At 42.5% G+C, this 19573-nt stretch overlaps 1 protein-coding gene across 1 annotated transcript in view; it reads left to right on the top strand.

Annotated features, from left to right (window-relative positions):
• Positions 1–19154, top strand: part of syt12 (synaptotagmin XII) — a gene marked incomplete at both ends in the record, with an annotated part of 20313 nt that extends 1159 nt beyond the window's left edge. The window contains 6 exons of the mRNA XM_084059274.1: positions 397–590; positions 3693–4100; positions 9957–10172; positions 15547–15667; positions 18218–18351; positions 18981–19154. Of these exons, the coding sequence (XP_083915400.1) occupies positions 397–590; positions 3693–4100; positions 9957–10172; positions 15547–15667; positions 18218–18351; positions 18981–19154 (1247 nt within the window). The remainder of the gene's footprint in view (positions 1–396; positions 591–3692; positions 4101–9956; positions 10173–15546; positions 15668–18217; positions 18352–18980) is intronic.
• Between the last annotated feature and the right edge of the window lie 419 nt (positions 19155–19573).

Here is a 19573-nt window from a genome sequence, read left to right as displayed (position 1 = left end):
ATCTCTCTCTCTGCCTATCTCTATCTCTCTCTCTGCCTCTCTCTCTCTCTCTCTGCCTATCTCTCTTGCTCTCTCTCTCTCTCTCTCTCTCTGCCTCTCTCTCAATTCAATTCAAGGGAGCTTTATTGGCATGAGAAAACATACGTTTACATTGCCAAAGCAAAAGTGGAACAAAACAATGTACAAATAAATATTGAAAAAAAAGGAGTAAACAGAGCTGTGTTACATTGCAACTTGATCTTAAACTATAAAAATGGTGCATTTTCTCTCAGAAATAGTTAAACATCCATATAGGAGAGGTTAGCTTGGTATAAACTTTTGAAAGTTGACAGCAGCCTCTCTCTCTCTCTCTCTCTCTATCTCTCTCTCTCTTTCTCTCTCTCTCTCTCTCCCCAGTGGTCCGTAACCCTCCAGGATGGGAGGTGGGGGTGTACCTGGTGGGGTTCTTGCTCCTCCTGGGCGTAGCCGGGATCAACATCTGGAGATTGTGGAAGTCCGGAACCTTCCCGACTCCGTCTCCGTTCCCGAACTTTGACTACCGCTACCTGCAGGAGAAGTACGGCAACTCCGTCTCCGAGGTCCGACAGAAGGTAACGTTGCTGTTGAACAGGAGATATACGTTTATGGTCAGAAAGAGTCTGAGGAATGTAAAAGCTAGATGGCAAAAAAAGCTCAAATATATTCAGTGTATCAGTGGTTCTCAAACTTTTTTATGTTCAAGGACCCCCATAACTCTGAGAGTGTACACATGGTTCCATGTGTACACTCTCAGAGTTACAGACTTGTAAAGGTCCAATTGGAACCCCCGAAGGGTCCCTGGACCCCACTTTGAGAACCACTGCAGTATATAACTAGAAGATGTGCTCCTCGGAGCACAAGTCTCCGCCAGCAGCAGGATTTTTGGTAAGGAATTTATTCCAAGATTGGAACTTTTTCTGCTAATATCTCCTGACTAAATGTTAGCTTGGCTGATGGCACTGATGTCACTTCGAAACATGCTATGCAATAATTCGTCATGCGTCTCGCTAGCCAATCAAAGCACACCCTTTCAACATATTGTCACGTGTCACGTGAAGCTTGACCAATGTTAGACAGCGAAAAACGGAACGAAAACATACTCTCCACCATGCCTTCGGCCTGGCGGAGACAATAACCGTGGATGCACCTGGGACGTATCACCAGTGTGGTAGCCTGGGGTCATAGGGTGTTTTTCGGGTCTCGCAACAACATACACCCTCGCCCAGGTGACCCAGCCGGGGTTGATCAATCCCCGACTTACGTCCCAGTAGCTACCCACGGACACGGTCAGTCCTCTTAGGGAAAGACAGGGCCCCTCAGTCCGCTTCTCCGGAACTACTCTACCGGAATCCGGGGGAGGCTCTGGCACCACTAGGCTCTGTGGATGGCCCACTTCAACCACTTTATTTATTTTTATTTCAGATTTAGCATAAATAGTAGATCTATAACCTCATAATGGGTTACACTGCAGTGCGCTGTGAGCTGCTTATAGCTGGCTATGGCCATTTGGAAGTCCTTGGAATGGAAAAGTTTGAGAACCTCTGCAACGGAGCACCGAAGTCCTTACGTTCAAGCCACGCCTCCTGGCCATTAAAAATCCCATTTACTTTTTTTATGATATCATCTGGCTTACTGGCACACTGCCAGTAGGATAACTTAGTACCTCCACATTATGTTTTATGTAGAATATTTTAAATATTAAATCTTAAATTTTATAATGGAAGGCAATAAAGGGTCTTGGATCAGGTTGGAATCCTGCCTGGATTTGGAGTCATACATCATATAAACGACATAGATGACTGACGTCACAAGATGACATGAAGTCCGAGATCCACGTTTGGAGCCGTTCTCATGTGGATCCTGAGTTACACATAATGTAGTTACACTGTGTTCCAAAAATAAATAAATACATCAGTCCAGGTATTTTACACATAATGGCTATGAAGCATAAACTGATGCCGTTAAAGTACTAATTCATCCGAAGGAACTGAAAATACAAGCTCGCCTACGAATCACAGACTGACAGAATGCCCGAAAACCGTTCTTTTACATTGGAAATGTCTAAATAGGTCAATAGGATATTTGCATAAGAAAATCTTTATTAGATAACTGTGGTTATACTGGGCAGCTGCCAGTGACCAATAGTAGATAACTGTGGTTATGCTTTGCCAATCACAGTGACCAATAGTAGAAAACTGTGGTTATGCTTTGCCAATCACAGTGACCAATAGTAGAAAACTGCTGTGGTTATACTGTGCCGATCACAGTGACCAACACTCAGTGGTGGAAAGGAACGAAGTACATTTACTCAAGTACTATACTTAAGTACAATTTTGAGGTATTTTTACTTGACTGGACTATTTCCAATTTTCAATACTTCTACTTCTACTCCACTACATATCAGAGGCAAATATTGTACTTTTACTCCACTACAATTATTTGAAAAGTAGTTACTAGTTACTTTGCAGATATAAATCATTATATTGTAAAACATACATTAACCACTTTAGCCCTATTGTATACATAGGCTATTTGAAAATAGCCGATCTACAAGCTCACAACGCGTCGCGATGCGACGCGTTGTGAGCTTGCAGATCTGCTATTTTCAAACATTTTAGTACTTTTACTGTTGGTACTTTAAGTACATTTGGTAACATTACTTTTGTACTTTTACTCAAAGCAAATTCTTAACTCATTCAGTGCCAAACTTATTTATTCATGTTAATGGAATTTTGGTTCTGAGTGCCACAGCCAAAATTCATTGTAAAAAAAAAGTGCTTAGGAAGCGAGATACAGCCTTTTTAAGTTATAGGTTAAACAAGGAGTGGATGGAGCAGCAAATCTTCAAATCATCATATCTTGGGTTCTGAACATGTTTTTCCCCCCAAAAAAAAAAAAAAAAAAAACTTTTATTTTGAATTTTTTTTTTTTTTTGAAATTTTCTTTATGACGGATTTGACGGATCGTGGCGCTCTGGGCGTCAGGCCACGTGACGGATTTGACGGATTGTGGCACTCAATGAGTTAACTCTGGTCTTTTACTTGTAACAGAGTACTTCTACATTCATTGCAGTATTGATACTTTTACTTAAGTCAAACATTTGAGTACTTTTCCCACCACTGCTCAAAGGTTGAGCAGAAGAACCTTGGAGGCTTGTTGAAAGTAAAAAAAATCACACCTAGTGTGAAGTGAGCGGTGATATTTATGAGTTATTACCTTCATCACTTTCATCATGCGTCTCGCTAGCCAATCACAGTGCGTCTGCGAAGTTTGAAGTTAATTTCATCATGCATCTCGGTAGCCAATCACAGCACATCCTGCGAAGTGACACCATGTCGTGCCGTCACGGCATGGATCAATTCACACCTAGTGTAAATTGAGCGGTGCTTACATTTTTTACATTATTATTAATTTCATCATGCGTCTCGCTAGCCAATCACAGCGCGTCTGCGAAGTTTGAAGTTAATTTCATCATGAGTCTCGCTAGCCAATCACAGCACGTCCTGCAAAGCTTAGCCTATGGGCGTGTTTTCCACAGCATGGCGTCACAGCGAAAGACAACTTTTCACGACGGAAAGAAAAACTTTCACCACGGATGGGTCCTAAACCCTCTTATAGGGGCGGCTACACCGCCCAAAAATAACGCCGTTATTTTCTCCTCCGTCCTCCCCCAGAGAGTAGCTGCCAACAACCACAGGCGTACCTCCGTCACCTCCAGCCGCAAGGCCAGCCTGGCCTTTGGGGACACCACCCCCCTGGAGGGCTACAACAGGGACCTCGGAGGCCACCTGGAGCTGATAAACCGCGACCCGTTCGACCCCTCGGCGGTGCCGCTGAACCGCTCCATGTCCACGGACTCTCTCAGCTCCATCTCCTCGGTGGCTCACAACTTCGGCCACGACTTCACCGTGGGCCAGCTGGAGATCACGCTGGAGTACGAGAGGCAGCAGGCCCAGGGAGGGGTCCTCCACATCACCCTGCACCAGGGCAAGGACCTCATGGAGAGAGAGGAGGGGGACTTCACCGGCTGCTTCATCAGAGTGTCCCTGGGACCCGATGAGATCAGCGTGGGAGTGTCCAGGGTGAGGGGACTGTGTGCGCGTGTGTGTTTGTGTGTGTGCTAGGCCTGACCTCGACTTGTCAAATTATCGACTAATTAGTCGCGGGGGGTCAGAGTCGACTGCGTGTCTCTTAGTCGAATCTAGTCGCAAACAAAAAAAAAAAAGGGCCAAAAATGTTTTTAATTATTTTTTGGCCAAGTCTACACCTGCAACCACACGTAACTTCCACTTTATTCTTCTTATTCCTCGTCTTTGTATTGGTATTGTTTGTGTTGGAGCGCCTCAGTGCGGCTGCAGAGTTCATGTGCAACCTCTTCCAGAGAGAGATAGAGATTCTAGAAACTCTGCTGGAGACACAAAACAAACTGTGTAGACTTGGGCCTTTGAAATAAAAATGTATTTTGGCCCTAAAAAAATTAGTCGACTGCCAGTCGACTATTGGCAATTAGTTGCCAATTAGATTCGACTAAACAAATCCTTAGTCGGGGACAGGCCTAGTGTGTGTGAGTGCGTGCGTGCATGTGTGTGTGTCTGATTAGCACTCCACTGAGTGTACCTTTTCTAGGAGCTTTGTATTTATGAGACATTAGGGGTTCAGACCATTATGCTAATAACCGTCTCTGTAGCACAAAGACTCGTTTTAGCATTTTGAAGAGCATTCACTCAGTGGCTGTATTGCACTTAAAGTGAATCACCAGAAAACACAAACACTATGGCCGACTGTGACAAATGGATGAGAGTGAGAGCACGCAACTCTATTTCTCCACCTGCTAGCCCCTGACACTCACTCACACTACCTCACTCCTCTCTTCTGTGTGTGTGTGTGTGTGTGTGTGTGTGTGTGTGTGTGTGTGTGTGTGTGTGTGTGTGTGTGTGTGTGTGTGTGTGTGTGTGTGTGTGTGTGTGTCTGTGTCTGTGTGTGTGTGTGAGAGAGAGAAAGAGAGACGCAGATGTCTCTTCTGCATATCTGCGTGTCAGCACGATGGGGAGAGTGTGTCTGGATCTTCATGCACGCACACGCGCGTGCACGCACGCACACACACATGGGGAGTCTACATGTATGCCTGAAAATGAAGTCTGATAATAAGTCATGTATGAGTGCACTCATATGAATGCCACAGCCCTGTAATTATCACTGTTATTTTTAACACACTGAGGATGATGGGCACAAGAGAGAAGAGAGAGAGAGAGAGAGAGGCAAACAGAGAGACATACAGTAAGAGGCATGATAGCACATTTCAACAACAAGGCAATTCAATATGCCTCACAAGAGAATGCCAATTCAGGACACAGAGCAAAAAACACAATGTAAAATAGTAACACAAAGGAATCGAAAATAGAAACCGCAAGGTTTTTAGCTAGGAGAGGAGAGGAGAGGAGAGGAGAGGAGAGGAGAGGAGAGGGAGAGGGAGAGGGAGGAGAGGATAGGAGAGGAGAGGAGAGGAGAGGATGGGGGTGGGGGTGGAGAGCAGGAGAATTGCTGACATCAGCTCCTCTCTCAGAGTGAGACCTGGCTGTTGATTCTCAGCGGTGTGTGTACAGTACAGCTTATCTCTCTCCTGTTTTATACCTTTATTTTTCTACCTCTCTATCTCTGATGTCAGATTTGTTTTTACTTCTTTCTCTGTTTTTGTTCCCCCCCCCACCCCCCCCCCCAACCCACCCACGCGCACACACACACGCACACACGCACACACACACGCACACGCACACACACACACACACACACACACACACACACACACACACACACACACACACACACACACACACACACACACACACACACGGGTTGACAAACACACCCATAAAGCCAAAGAGCGCGTGCACACCTTTCTCATTGGCACACAGGGTTTTATTAGCTCATTCTGGCTCAGTGTCAGGCCTCATCATCTCTCAGGCTGTATAACTCAGCTCAGCCAGCCAGGATGCATCCATCCTTCTGCACACCTCCAGACGCTGCCAGACACTAAGAGAAATCATCAGCACCGCACCTTTCACACATACAGTAGACCATAGCTCAATGTGCTTTAATAGGATGAGAATATAGGCCTGTAATAATATAATATAATATAAATATAATATAATCTACAATACAATATATATCAGTCTCATATCCACTGTCCATATAGTAGTCTGTGCATATCTATTCATGGATGATAGATGTGTATTACTGGTGATAGATTGTACATTATACTTAACACATGCGGTATATTTATTAACCATTAAGCATCATTTTTTTTATTTGAGCTTAAAAGCATTATTTTACACTTTGGCTATTCAAAAATAGCAGATATACAAGCTCATAGCGCGGCACCGAGAGCTTGTAGATCTGCTATTTTTGAATAATCATGAAAATGTGCAAATCTTTGAATAATACATATTCTTTTAAAGCGAACATTTTTAACTCAAATCTTTGCTTCTGGGGGGTCCCTGGAACAAAGCATTTTGAGATGGGGGGTCTGCGGCCAAATACATTTAAGTTTGGGGGTCCTTGGCAACAAAAACTGTTAGGGTTTAGAAGACATTTTGTAGAATCGGCTTGCAGGTCTTAATGGGTTAACACACGCTGTATATGTATTATTAATAGTAAAAAGATAAAGAAGTAGGTTAGGACTAATTAACAGTCAGTTGGTGAGCATGTGTTACAGACAGAGAGGGAAACAGAGTCAGACAGTAGTTTTCTACTTTGACTTTCTCTCATTAAATATTTATTGTAAAACGCTTCGCATCAGAGATTGCACCAAGCGTTGAGTAAAAGCAAAATCAGGTTAAGTTCATACTTGCTCATTCAAGGCATGAATCTTCTTAATCAAACTCATGCACCGCAGCACAATGATCACAGGTTTTCACTTTTGAAATGAACAGGCTGTTGCGCTGCTGTGGGAGACCAAGGCAATGGATGCGTTAATAGCATGTTCACACTGTGAAACGTGTTGCGTGTTCCTTTTGTGTCGTTTTCACACCTCAGCGAGACTCCAGAGAACGGTGATGTAGGAGTTTGTATGTTATTATATCTGTCTCATTCCATATGGGACATCACTTAGTTGCTTGGTAACTTCAGAGTGCTCCATAAATCCTGACATTATTTCAAGTCTAAATTTTGATTATTTTTTTTTAACTGAAATCTTCTCTTCTGCTGGTCCCTGGCACAAAACATTTTCAGATGGGGGGTCCGTGACCAAATATATATACATTTGGGGGTCCTTGGCACGAAAACGTTTGAGAACCACTGATTTATAAAATCAGCCTCAGGTCTAAACCCATTAAGACCTGGAACGAACGCATCTGTGTCATTTATTGATTTGAGCTAAAAAGCATTATTTTACACTTTGGCTATTAAAAAATCTAGAAAATGTGTGTAAATCTTTCAATATATATATTTTCAAAGCGAACATTTCTAACTCAAATCTTTGCTTCTGGGGGTCCCTGGAACAAACTATTTTGAGATGGGGGTCGGTGGCCAAATACATATAATTTTCGGGTCCTTGACATGAAAAAGTTTGAGCACCACTGATATAGAAACATATAAGTTCTTTCAGAATACTGTTGGGATTTAGAAGACATTTGTAGAATCGGCTTCAGGTCTTAATGGGTTAATGCGTTAAAAGTGAAGAACATTACACATAGCACAGGTGCAACCTGCTGGTATGTTTATGTATGCAGCGGACGGTGTAGTGCACCTGTGTGGGATGAGCTGTGCAAACTATAGACAGGGATCCTCGGGGAGAGAATGAAAGAACTAACAGCGGTTTTTAAGCGTCCTGGCTTATGTTTGGGTTTATTATAAGCATAATCAGGGCTGAATCACGCTGTGTCTTTGGCCTGCAATACGCAGTACGCTCTGCAGAGAGCCATCTGCAAAGCTGTTGGCCATCCAAACAAAACCAACCCACTGCAATCAGCCAGAGTAGGTCGTCCGCTTCCTCCAACTGTATTTACATAACTGTGGCTTTCAGTTTTATGGCTGTGCATGACCTCACGCCATGAATCCCTGCGCCACAAGATTACAGAGGCGGTAATTTGGTCAAAACATTTCTGAAGGAATTATGATCTGTATTTATGGGTTTATTTATACATAGCTCTGTAAGAATAGAACCATACCTACGTTTATCAACTTACATCTTCATCAGGGCATTCCTGTATTGTTGGAATTGTAGTACGGCTGTGCACAAAATGTAAACTCAAGACAGGGAAATAGTACTAAAGCCAATGATTGTAATGAATGATATACAAAATAATCCTGGAAGACCTGGAACGCATCAGTGTCATTTTTTGATTTGAGCAAAAAAAACATTATTTTACACTTTGGCTATTTTTGAAAAATCGTGAAAATGTGTGCAAATCTTTGAATATATCCACCTGTTTCCTAGGCTTTTCACTGTGTTCCACTTCCTGTCTTTTGATCCAATGAAATCCAATGAAACCGGTCAGATGACTAATGATATCCAATGAAATCCGACAGGAAGTGGAAAACACACAGCCAAGAAACAGGTGGATATATTCTTTTAAAGCGAACATTTTAACTCAAATCTTTCCTTCTGGGGGTCCCTGGAACAACATATTTTGAGATGGGGGTCGGCGGCCAAATACATGTCATTTTGGGGGCCCTTGACATTAAAAAAGTGTGAGCACCACTGATATAGAAACATACATTTTTCAGAAAACTGTTGGGATTTAGAAGACATTTGTAGAATCGGCTTCAGGTCTTGGGTTAACTAACAACCCAACAGAAGGCGTCAAAGCAGCAGCTTGGGTGTCTGTGTGGGCGTAGAGGTTAATGACTTGCCCGCCACCCCTGAGACCTCGGTTCGATTCCTGTCAGCGTTCCAACACAAATTTGTCAGTGTGCTCAGGTGGGAATCTGGCGGTGGGATTGTGTCCTTGTCACTGCACTGGCAACTCCTCCTGGTTGATCTGGGTGCATGTTCAGCAGGGAGCTCAGCGGGAGAGAGAGCGTGAACATCTGTGTGTGTTTAGCACAAGAAACCCTAGTGTCCCTATCGGGACATTCAGCCATAATAGCGGATAAACAAGCTCACAACACGTTGCTGTTGAGACGCATCGTAAGCTTTTTGATGGGCTGTTTTGGGGCAAATGTATTTGTTGTAGAGGGAAACCCAGGAGCGGAGCTAGCATAGACCCCTGGGGGCCTCCTGTCACTAAATTACAGTATATAGGGTTTAAGTGGTTTAGTACTCCAGGTGAAACCCCTCACTGTCAGGTGGAAAGAAGCACCTGGTGACTCCATGTGTATGAGAGGAAGCATGTGACTGTCTACCAGTGGTGTAAAATAACTAAGTACATTTACTCAAGTACTTTTACTTTACTGGAGTATTTCCAATTGTCGATACTTTTACTTCTACCCCACTACATCTCAGAGGCAAACATTGTACTTTTACTCCACTACACTTATTTGAAAACTTTAGTTACTAGTTACTTTGCAGATATAAATTATTACATTATTAGCCCTATGTTGTACCTAGGATATTTGAAAATAGCTGATCTACAAGCTCACAACGCGTCGCATCGCGACGCGTTGTGAGCTTGTAGAGCTGCTATTTTCAAACATTTTAGTACTTTTACTGTTGGTACTTTAAGTACATTTGAATACCAATACTTTTGTACTTTTACTCAAGTAAATGTTGAATTGACTAGACTGTTGTCTACACACCCTCCATGGACCAACAGTGGAGGTTGGCAGAGAAAGGGAACACTGCACACATGGGAGAGAGAGAAAAAAACTGGTGATGATTAAGAATTGGGAGAAACAGAAAAGAGAACAGGGACAAAAACAGCATCTGCTTTACAGCAGCGTATTCATTCAATGCAATTCCATTATCAGCTGGAGACGGTGTTTGTGTCTTTGTGTCCCAGATCCAAGCCAACGCCTTCACGGTGACGTTTGACGAGCGTTTCTCTGTGATGTTGGACCCCGCAGCGCTGGACGAGTACAGCCTGAGGTTCGCCGCCTTCGGCATCGACACCGACGAACGAAACATCAGCGCCGGGATCGCAGAGCTCAAACTGACCGACCTGGACCTGAGCATTCGGCCCTTCAATGCCTGGCTGTACCTCCAGGATGTGAACAAGGTAGGGTACCTGTAGCTTCCACACAGGTTCAACAAATGTCCACGAATCATACAGATGTCTTTTCTGGTATTTATTTCCATAACTCTCCAAACTCCTCCAACAGTAAACACCATACAAGACACCGTGAAAATTATAAAAGAAATTAAACATACATGAGTCCATAATCATTATGAAACAAAGTCCTATGATTAGCCATAGTATTATGAGTCAAAGTGCATTTGCACATTTTTGATAATAACAGCAATTCTTCACAAACAAAATAAAAGGCACATAATAGAATAAACCAGGGGTCTTCAACAGGGGGTCCGGGACCCCTAGGAGGTCCTCAGAGTTACTACAGGGGGTCCGCCAAATCTTTGTGCGATATGATTTTTTTTTTTTACCGTAACCACTTGAACCCTAACGTCCCTTTTCTGAGGAGAACTTGAGCCAAAAATAGCAGATCTACAAGCTCACAACGCCTCGCGCTGCGAGGCGTTGTGAGCTTGTAGATCGGCTATTTTTGGCAAAGAGGTATAGGTGTAGAGGGGAAAAAAGAGCAGACAAAGGTAATCTGAAAAACTATTTTGTACAATATAGAGGGGGGTCCCTGCTTCATCGCTCTCTCAGCTAGGGGGTCCTTGGGCTGAAAACGTTGCAGACCCCTGCAATAAACTATTAGCGTGTGCGACCTCTTGAACCTTGTGCAGAACCGTAGCACTATTATCACTCTCTCTGGAGTGTCTCAGTCATAGACGTGACCTCGCTGTGTCAACTCTGCTTAATACTGACTTTGATTGACAGCTTCACTCTGACCATGTGACTCCTGCCCAATTACCGTAAACCCTCTGAGCAATGGGCAAAGCATTTTGACCTTAACCCTTGTAATATAGACCTTTTTCATATTATTTATTGTCACTTTTAATATTATTTACTCATAAATGAAATGAATCTTTTTAACCCAGTGTGTGCATACATTTTACATAAACAAAACGTATTTATATTCATAACTGAAACCACCGTCTCTCCTTCTGGGGCAAGTTACACTACCTATGGTACTATGTGATAGAACAAAAGATTAATTTACATATCAATCAGTTTTTACTTTAATCAATGTGATTAATTTAGACCAAAAACAATGATGGTAAAATGAGGTACAAAATGATGAGACATGCTCACCATAATGTGAAGCCAGACATCTTGAAATTGCTTAATATCTTTAACCAGCATTTTTTTTATATGCTCAAGGGGAAATGGGTTGTACAACAAGTATATGTGTTAGTGGATATTGACAGACAGTTAAACCTGGGCCTTCCAGGTGGAAAGCAGTTGCCTAACCGCTTTCTGACACTCTGTACTGTACCAGTGGTTCTAAAACTTTTTCACGTCAAGGACCCCCAAATTCATATCTATTTGGTCGTGGACCCCCATCTCAAAATATTTTGTTCCATGGACCCCCAGAAGCAAAGATTTGAGAAATGTTCGCTTTAAAAAACATATATATTCATCTTTATTATAAGATTTGCAAAGAGTTTTCACTATTTTTCAAAAATAGCAGATCTACAAGCTCATAGCGTGGCACTCGGTGCCGCGCTATGAGCTTGTATATCTGCTATTTTTGAATAGCCAAAGTATAAAAGCTTAAAATTATTGTGATGCTATATAAACACATTTAGCTGGGGACCCCCTGGAACCCCTCCAAGGACCCTGGGGGTCCCCGGACCCCACTTTGAGAACTAATGCTCTATACAGAGTCTGAATAATAACCACTGATTCTTATCAGTCGGGGTGGGGGTTCCTTTTTGCAGATATGAGCATAGCTGACCTTGTATCAACTCCATTTGGCAAAGGCTGTCTGTATTCTTCCTAATGGAAGATCTGCCTGTACACTCGATGCAAATAAAAGAAAGGAAGGTCAGAACTGAAAGCAATTGAGGTTGTTTCGGGGATCTAGTTTATGATGCATCCTGGGAGCCTCCCCAGGGGGGGTCTTCTCAAGGCCAGGGAACGCCTGGATCTCCCCCTGTCAGAGAGAGACTAATGTGGCCAGGGGAAAACGGATGTCTGGGAGTCTCTGCTGGAGCTGCTATACCTCCGTGACTGGACTCTGGGATAAGCAGACAAAGATGGATGGATTAGATGGAACTTTAGTTTGTTGTGTTGTGTTTTTTTTTGGCATGAAGCCTATAACGTTTACTCCTCACATTATGTTAACTCTTTAAGACCGGGAACGCATCTGTGTGTCCTTTTTACCAGCTCTAAGAAGAGACAGACCTACTTTCAACAGATTACAGATTTGCATTCGACACATTTGCGTGATTGGCTGTCCTTTAAGCCAATGGGGATACTTTCCCCTTTCCCATACTCTGAACGAATTTTCACGATTTTTCAAAAATAGCAGATCTACATGCTCATAGTGCGGCACTCGGTGCCGCGCTATGAGCTTGTATATCTGCTATTTTTTAATAGCCCAAAGATATCAAAAAATTACTCCGGGTTGAATAGAGGATGCTCATTTGGTGAGGCTCAGGATAGCAGTAATAATAGTCGGCCTTATTGCAAATGCTGAATTTTGACAGATACCTGTCAAGGATAACCTTTTCATTTCAGGCTGTGCACATAATTCATTTATGCTGATAGACAGTTTATAGACAGTCCATATCCAAATGCTAATTGGCAATAGACTAGTTATATTCATTCATATATTCACTGGCAGTAGATGTACATGTATATTCATTCATATATTCACTGTACTGCACATTTATGTTTGTTGATAGACTGTACACTCATTCAGAGATACAGTGGCAGATATCTAGGCTCTGTGTTTTGTGTTATTTTTAGCGGCGCTAGCCGCTCTATACCTTTAGGTATAGAGCGGATCCTGCTCTATACCTGACTTTGTCCGTGTTCACCGTCAACGTTCTGATTGGTCAGACCCGTCAACGTTCTGATTGGTCAGACCCGTCAACGTTCTGATTGGTCAGACCCGTCAACAAAGTGATTGGTCAAGCTTCACGTGACGGCTATAAACACATTATAAACACATATCGATGACATAATGTATCAAAGGCGCCGCTACCTTCACACAGGGTGTGATTTTTATCTTTATATTTATTCTTATTTATATTGGTTTGTTTTTGACTCTTACCTGTTTCTCTGCTGTTTCATTCTAACTGCCGTTGCTGTTGCTATGACACCAGAATGTCCCTCCAGGGATCAATAAAGATCTCTCATGTCATCTAATCCACTGTTTCCCAAACAGTGGGTCGAGACCCATGTATTTCAAACGACAAATAAAAGTCACAGCTTTTCATCAATTAAAAAAATTCCAACAAAAAATCAAATCATAAATAAACGTAAAAAAAAACATTTAAGAAGTAGTGAAAATAGCAGACCCACAAGCTTGCAACGCGCTAAGCGACACGTTGTGAGCTTGTAGATCGGTTATTTTCACTAGTTTGGGTCCCGGGCAAACGTCTAATTTCACTTTTGGGTCTTGAGCTAAATTAATGTTTGGGAACCACTGATCTAATATAATCTGAGCAAACCCCTAAGCCATTAAATGCTGTTAAAATGAGGTAATGAAGTACAAACACTAATGATAAACGCTCATCACAAGTTGTAAATACTGTAGTATAAATGTATCACTTATTAAAAATGTAATGCATTTTATGTTGTTGGATCCATTAGTTATTTGATTCATCGTTTCGCCCCGAGATAGAATAAGATACCTTGTGATGTCAAGCAAGTCAGTTATGAGAAAATAATCACACATGGGGGGTTTCTTTGCCCCCATGTTCCATCTATTCTCATTAGCAGTGTTATAGAGAATGAATGTGATACTGTCAGGTTGGTTATGTTTCTAATTTTCCAATACTTTTACTTCTACTCCACTACATCTCAGAGGCAAAAAAGTACAATATGATTGAAATAAAATGATCAATCATTTTGTATTTTTTTCTCCACTGCAATTATTTTCAAACGTTACTTTATACATTTCGATTATCATTAAAAAACTTACAGTAACCACTTCAGCCCTATATACTTCTACAAGCTCACAACGCGTCGCTTAGCGACGCGTTGTGAGCTTGTAGATTGCTATTTTCAAAGGATTTTTTATACATTTTATACATAAAACTTTATACATAAAAATGGGACATTCTGCATAATGAGTGCTTTTACTTTTGGTACTTTAAATATATTTTAATGCCAATACTTTCATACTTTTACTCAAGTAGATTTTTTATACCAGACTTTTACTTGTAACAGAGTATTTCTACATTGCAGTATTGATACTTGTACTTAAGTAACAAATGTGAGTATCTCTTCCATCACTGAGACAAAGACAGGCAGATCTCTCAGCTCTCTGCCCTCCCTATCTCGCAATGTATTGATCTGGATGTAAAACACCTGGCGTGGGAAGCTGTCCTCATGTCCTCCTGAGGGCGGAACACTCCTCAGGGTGATTCTGTTTCTGTTATAACAATCATTGTGTAACACCCAAAAGACATTTCCCATCAGCCAGTATTTCAACATGTAATCATTTCCATCGGGCCTGCCTGGTACACCACTACCAGGGTTTGTCGGGGAAAAAAACAGAGGGGGAACATTTTCTTCACAACTTAAGCCCTACAGTATATGTACGCGATTCCAGGGTTGATGTGGTTAGCAAATCAACCTCAAACACATCAAATACTAAAAATATTAAATACTGATGTTATCAAACATAAATATCAAACATATCAGACAGTCCCCAAAAGGAAATGTGAGTATTTAATTATGTCTGACAAGAAGCAGGGATAAAACATATCCCCACCGTTGATGAAAGTTAATGACCAGAGAGGATTTCAAAAGCAGAACCCCCCCCACCCCCCCCCCCATTCCCCCAGCAAACTGAACCCTGACTATGACTACTAACTACTGATGCATGACTCAGAATTCATGCAGACCACTTCTCTGAGTTTGGTGAAGTGATCTGGTGGCGTATGACGCCCCTTGCTGGACATTCACCAGAACTACAACCTCTGTCTGTTGTAATATTAATAAGATAATGTTGATCATGATAGGAAGCAAGCAACAAACTAGTAACTACTGACAGTCCGTTACGTTGTCTTGACTTCAAAGTACAGTAATACTATGGAGTTTAGCCAAAAGATCTGTAAATTAGTCTTTGTCCTTTGTCTGATGTTCAGAATTCAGTATCACTCAAATATGGACAGAGGGATAACAGAGGCTACACTACCAATAACAATGCAACGTACGTGTGTGTGTGTGTGTGTGTGTGTGTGTGTGTGTGTGTGTGTGTGTGTGTGTGTGTGTGTGTGTGTGTGTGTGTGTGTGTGTGTGTGTGTGTGTGTGTGTGTGTGTGTGTGTGTGCGTGTGTGCGTGTCCACAGACTGTAGATGCTGTGGGGGAGATCTTGTTGTCTCTGAGCTACCTGCCTACAGCGGAGCGTCTCACTGTAGTGGTCGCCAAGGCCAAGAACCTCATCTGGACCAACGAAAAGACAATGGCTGGTGAGTGTGTATGTGTGTGAGTGTGAGTGTGTGTGAGTGTCTGTGCCTTTTGTGACTTTTTCAAGGTTTTTCCAAAATTAATGTTTCAAAAATAGCAGATATACAAGTTTACACATAACCTGTTGTGACATTTGTCGAAAGACTACTTTTGAATAGCAGAAGTATAAAACAGGTTTAAACTTTCCTTCATTTAGCTGGGCACCCCCTGAAGGACCCCTGAGGGTCCTAGCCCGAACCCCACTTTGAAGAACCCCACAATGAGCAGCACTCAAGCAATCTTTGAGTCTATATTTTGTCACAGTACAGGCGTAAAAATATTTAAAAAACGATATGTATAAAATCTGACAGCTGTCATCTTGTGTGATTCCGTTATGAACTGAGTTTTATACTTTTTTTAGAATGGTTCTTTTTTTTTTAACAAAGAGTGGGTTATACAACTTTAGCATGCTCTACTGATTTAGAAAAAAACAACTTTTATGTGGCTTGGAGAAGGAAAAATCAAAAATGCTCCAGTACAGTAGGCTATTGGAGCTTCTGTGACTGTGGTCTGCAATCGTCAGTTCGTTTTGTGAATCTGCAACCGTCAGTGTATTTTGTGAAATAATGGCACAGGGCTATAGTTGTATACAATCTCCCGACAACAGCTGTCAAACAGCTATTGGACGGTGACACTTTTTTATTGCAAGTCATGCCTCTGACGCCGCAGTGCTGGCATTTTTTTGTTGCCACTGTCACAAAAATGCTTGCTCAGGGCGGGACAATGTGGGCTCTCTGTTCTATAAAGTGTCTTGAGACAGTGTGTTGAGATTTAGCAGTATAATAAGTAGTGGTGTAAAGTAACTAAGTATATTTACTCAAGTGCTGTACTAATTAAGTACAATTTTTGAGGTACGTTTACTTTACTGGAGTATTTCCAATTGTCAATACTTTTATTTCTAATATTGTACTTTTACTCCACTACAATTATTTGAAAACTTTAGTTACTAGTTACTTTGCGGGTATACATTATTACATTATAAAACATACATTAACCACTTTAGCCCTAATTTATACCTAGGCTATTTGAAAATAGCCGATGCGATGCGGCGCGTTGTGAGCTTGTAGATCTGCTATTTTCAAACATGTTAGCACTTTTATTTTTGGTACTTTAAGTACATTTGGATACCAATAATTTTGCTCTTTTACTCAAGTGAATTTTGAATTCCGGACTTTTACTTGTAACAGAGTACTTCTACAGTAGGCCTACATTGCAGCATTGATACTTTTAAGTAAAACACGCGAGTACTTTTTCCACCACTGAATGAAATGTAATTGATTGAATTGAATCTAAATGAACCACACATGAAGGCGGCTTTGTTTGGTTCGTCTGTGTAAAAAAAAAAACTAAGCAGGCATTAATGACACACCATTATTGCGGTGTCTCTGTATAGTGGCCAGTAATAAAGCCATTGTAAGGAGACTGACCGCAATTACAGTCCCATTAACCTGAATGTGCAGGCCATCACATCCCCATTAGCACTGATTCCATACAGTCATTAACACATGTATGCTGTACCTTAATAACCTTCCAATGAGTGAGTGATGTTAACCCATAAAAGACCGGGAACGCATCTGTGTCATTTTTAGATTTCTTTGGCTTTTCAAAAAATAGCAGATATACAAGCTCATAGCACGGCACAGCTATGAGCTTGTAGATCTGCTATTTTTGAATAGCCAAAGACATCTTAACTCCCTGAGTGCCAGGATTGCCAGAATTATTTCAGAATTGATTCTGAAAAGTGCCAGAGTTTTTTTCACAGAAAACAAAAAATGCTTAGGAAGCGATATACAGCCTTTTTCAGTTCTAAGTTAAACAAGGAGTAGCCTCGGAAACCCATGGCTTTTTTTTTGTTGCAAAAGAAAAAAGCCTGGGGGAAGATCCCAGGAACTGTGGTCTCGGAGCGGGAGTGAACCTTGTTACCTCCTAACCAATCAGAGTGCAGAGGGGCGTCGCTCCAAATTTGGTGACGTCAGTATTCTACAATGTTGCACAGACCAGGGGGGGAGGGGAGTAGGAGGGGGGCGGGGGGAGGGGAGGCGGGGACATAGATTGGTGAAGCAATCGGAGGACGCGCCTTGCTCCGGGCGCCTGGGTTTGGATCCGCCCTTCGAGACCATGGATTGCTCTCGTTCTCTCAGGCTAAACAAGGAGTGGATGGAGCTGCATATCTTCAGATGATGATATCTTGGGTTCTGAACATGTTTTTTTGGACTATTTTTTCAAAAACACGTGAAACACGTTAATGGCACCCAGCGCCATAGCGGTAAAAAACACGTGAAACACGTTAATGGCACTCAGTGAGTTAAAATGACAGACATGCGTTCCCGGATTCAATGGCTTAATTAAAATGAAGTGTCTCCCTCTCTTCCCTCTCTTCTCACCATCCTCCTTCCTTCCCCTCCTCTGTCATTCCTCTCCTCTCCTCTCCCTTCCCCATGTGTTTCTCCTTTCCTTTACCTCCTTCTCCTTACCTCCATCCTCTCCGTGACCTCCTCTCCTCCTCCTGTCAGATCCGTTTGTGAAGGTCTACCTCCTGCAGGACGGCAGGAAGATCAGCAAGAAGAAGACGTCGACCAAGCGGGACGAGACCAACCCCATCTTCAACGAAGCCATGATCTTCTCCGTCCCCTCCCTCGTTCTGCAGGTAAAACGGCCACAACCACAGCTCTGCTACAAGCCTGTGCAAAACGCACTGTCCCATTGTTCTACCAGTTCTTAAACTTGTTTTGTTTCAAGGACTCAAGATTTTTTGAACAGGTATTTTCAAATATCCGATGTATATAGGTTAAGGTTCGATGACATTCATTTTCACTTTTTAATGTTTTTTTGGGGGGTTTTATGACCTCAATTAGACCCCAAAAAACAGAACTTTCAGCGGATTTTCTGGGTTTTCTGAATAATTAGGCTGTAAAGTAATCTGTGATTGGCCCCTGGACTTTGATGTCACAGTCCATTAATCCCGCCCCCTGTCCTCTCCACCCCTCCCCTCCCCTATCCATTCCTTTGGGGGGGGGGGGGGCAGAGGCGATGATTGACAGTCAAAATCCCTCAACAGTGACACCCGCAGGCAAAGATTTATTTTTTCATTGCAGTTGAAAAGGCTTTAGAAATCAGAGAGAAAGAATCCTGCCATGGATTACTGGAGTGGATTTTTCAGTTTTCAAACTTTTAATACAAGGAAGAAGTTTGAAGGACCATGATAAATACTTTTAATGTGTAAAACTGAATGTCATGAAACTGTCTGTCTGTCTGTCTGTCTGTCTGTCCGTCTAGGAATTGTCTCTCAGAGTGACGGTGGCGGAGGCGACGGACGACGGCCGCGGTGAGAACGTGGGTCATGTGATCATCGGCCCGGAGGCCAGCGGGATGGGAATCACCCACTGGAACCAGATGTTAGCCACGCTCAGAAAACCAGTCTCCATGTGGCACCCTATACGCAGAACCTAGGCACTCTGCTGTGTGTGTGCGTGTGTGCGCGCGTGTGTGCGTGTGTGCGTGTGTGCATGTGTGTGTGTGCGTGTGTGTGTGTGTGTGCGTGTGCGTGTGCGTGTGCGTGTGCGTGTGAGGACAAAGCATTGGTACAGTATAGTCCTCAGTTCCTGTGTGTTTGTGTATAAGTGGGAATTAATCTTCATTTAAGAGAAAATCAAGAACCAGTGAAGGCAGGCATGGGTTTTAGGATCAAGGGGGGAATAACAATTTATATACTGTAGTGCACATGGAGCAGTGCACGTTTTGGGAGATTATTTCAACCCAAGTCTGGCGAAAGGCTTTGAAGGACAAGGAAAGTAGAGATGTAGATTTCCGTGTGGGTGGTGGGGTGGTGGGGGGTGCATATGTTGTATTCTTTTCCCCCCTCCAGAGGT

The sequence above is a fragment of the Gymnoscopelus microlampas genome (assembly GCF_963454915.1).
Source record: "Gymnoscopelus microlampas genome assembly, chromosome: 6".
NCBI classification, from domain to species: Eukaryota; Metazoa; Chordata; class Actinopteri; order Myctophiformes; family Myctophidae; genus Gymnoscopelus; species Gymnoscopelus microlampas.
Note: the sequence above shows the minus strand (reverse complement) of the source record. Positions and strands in the feature narration are given on the sequence as shown.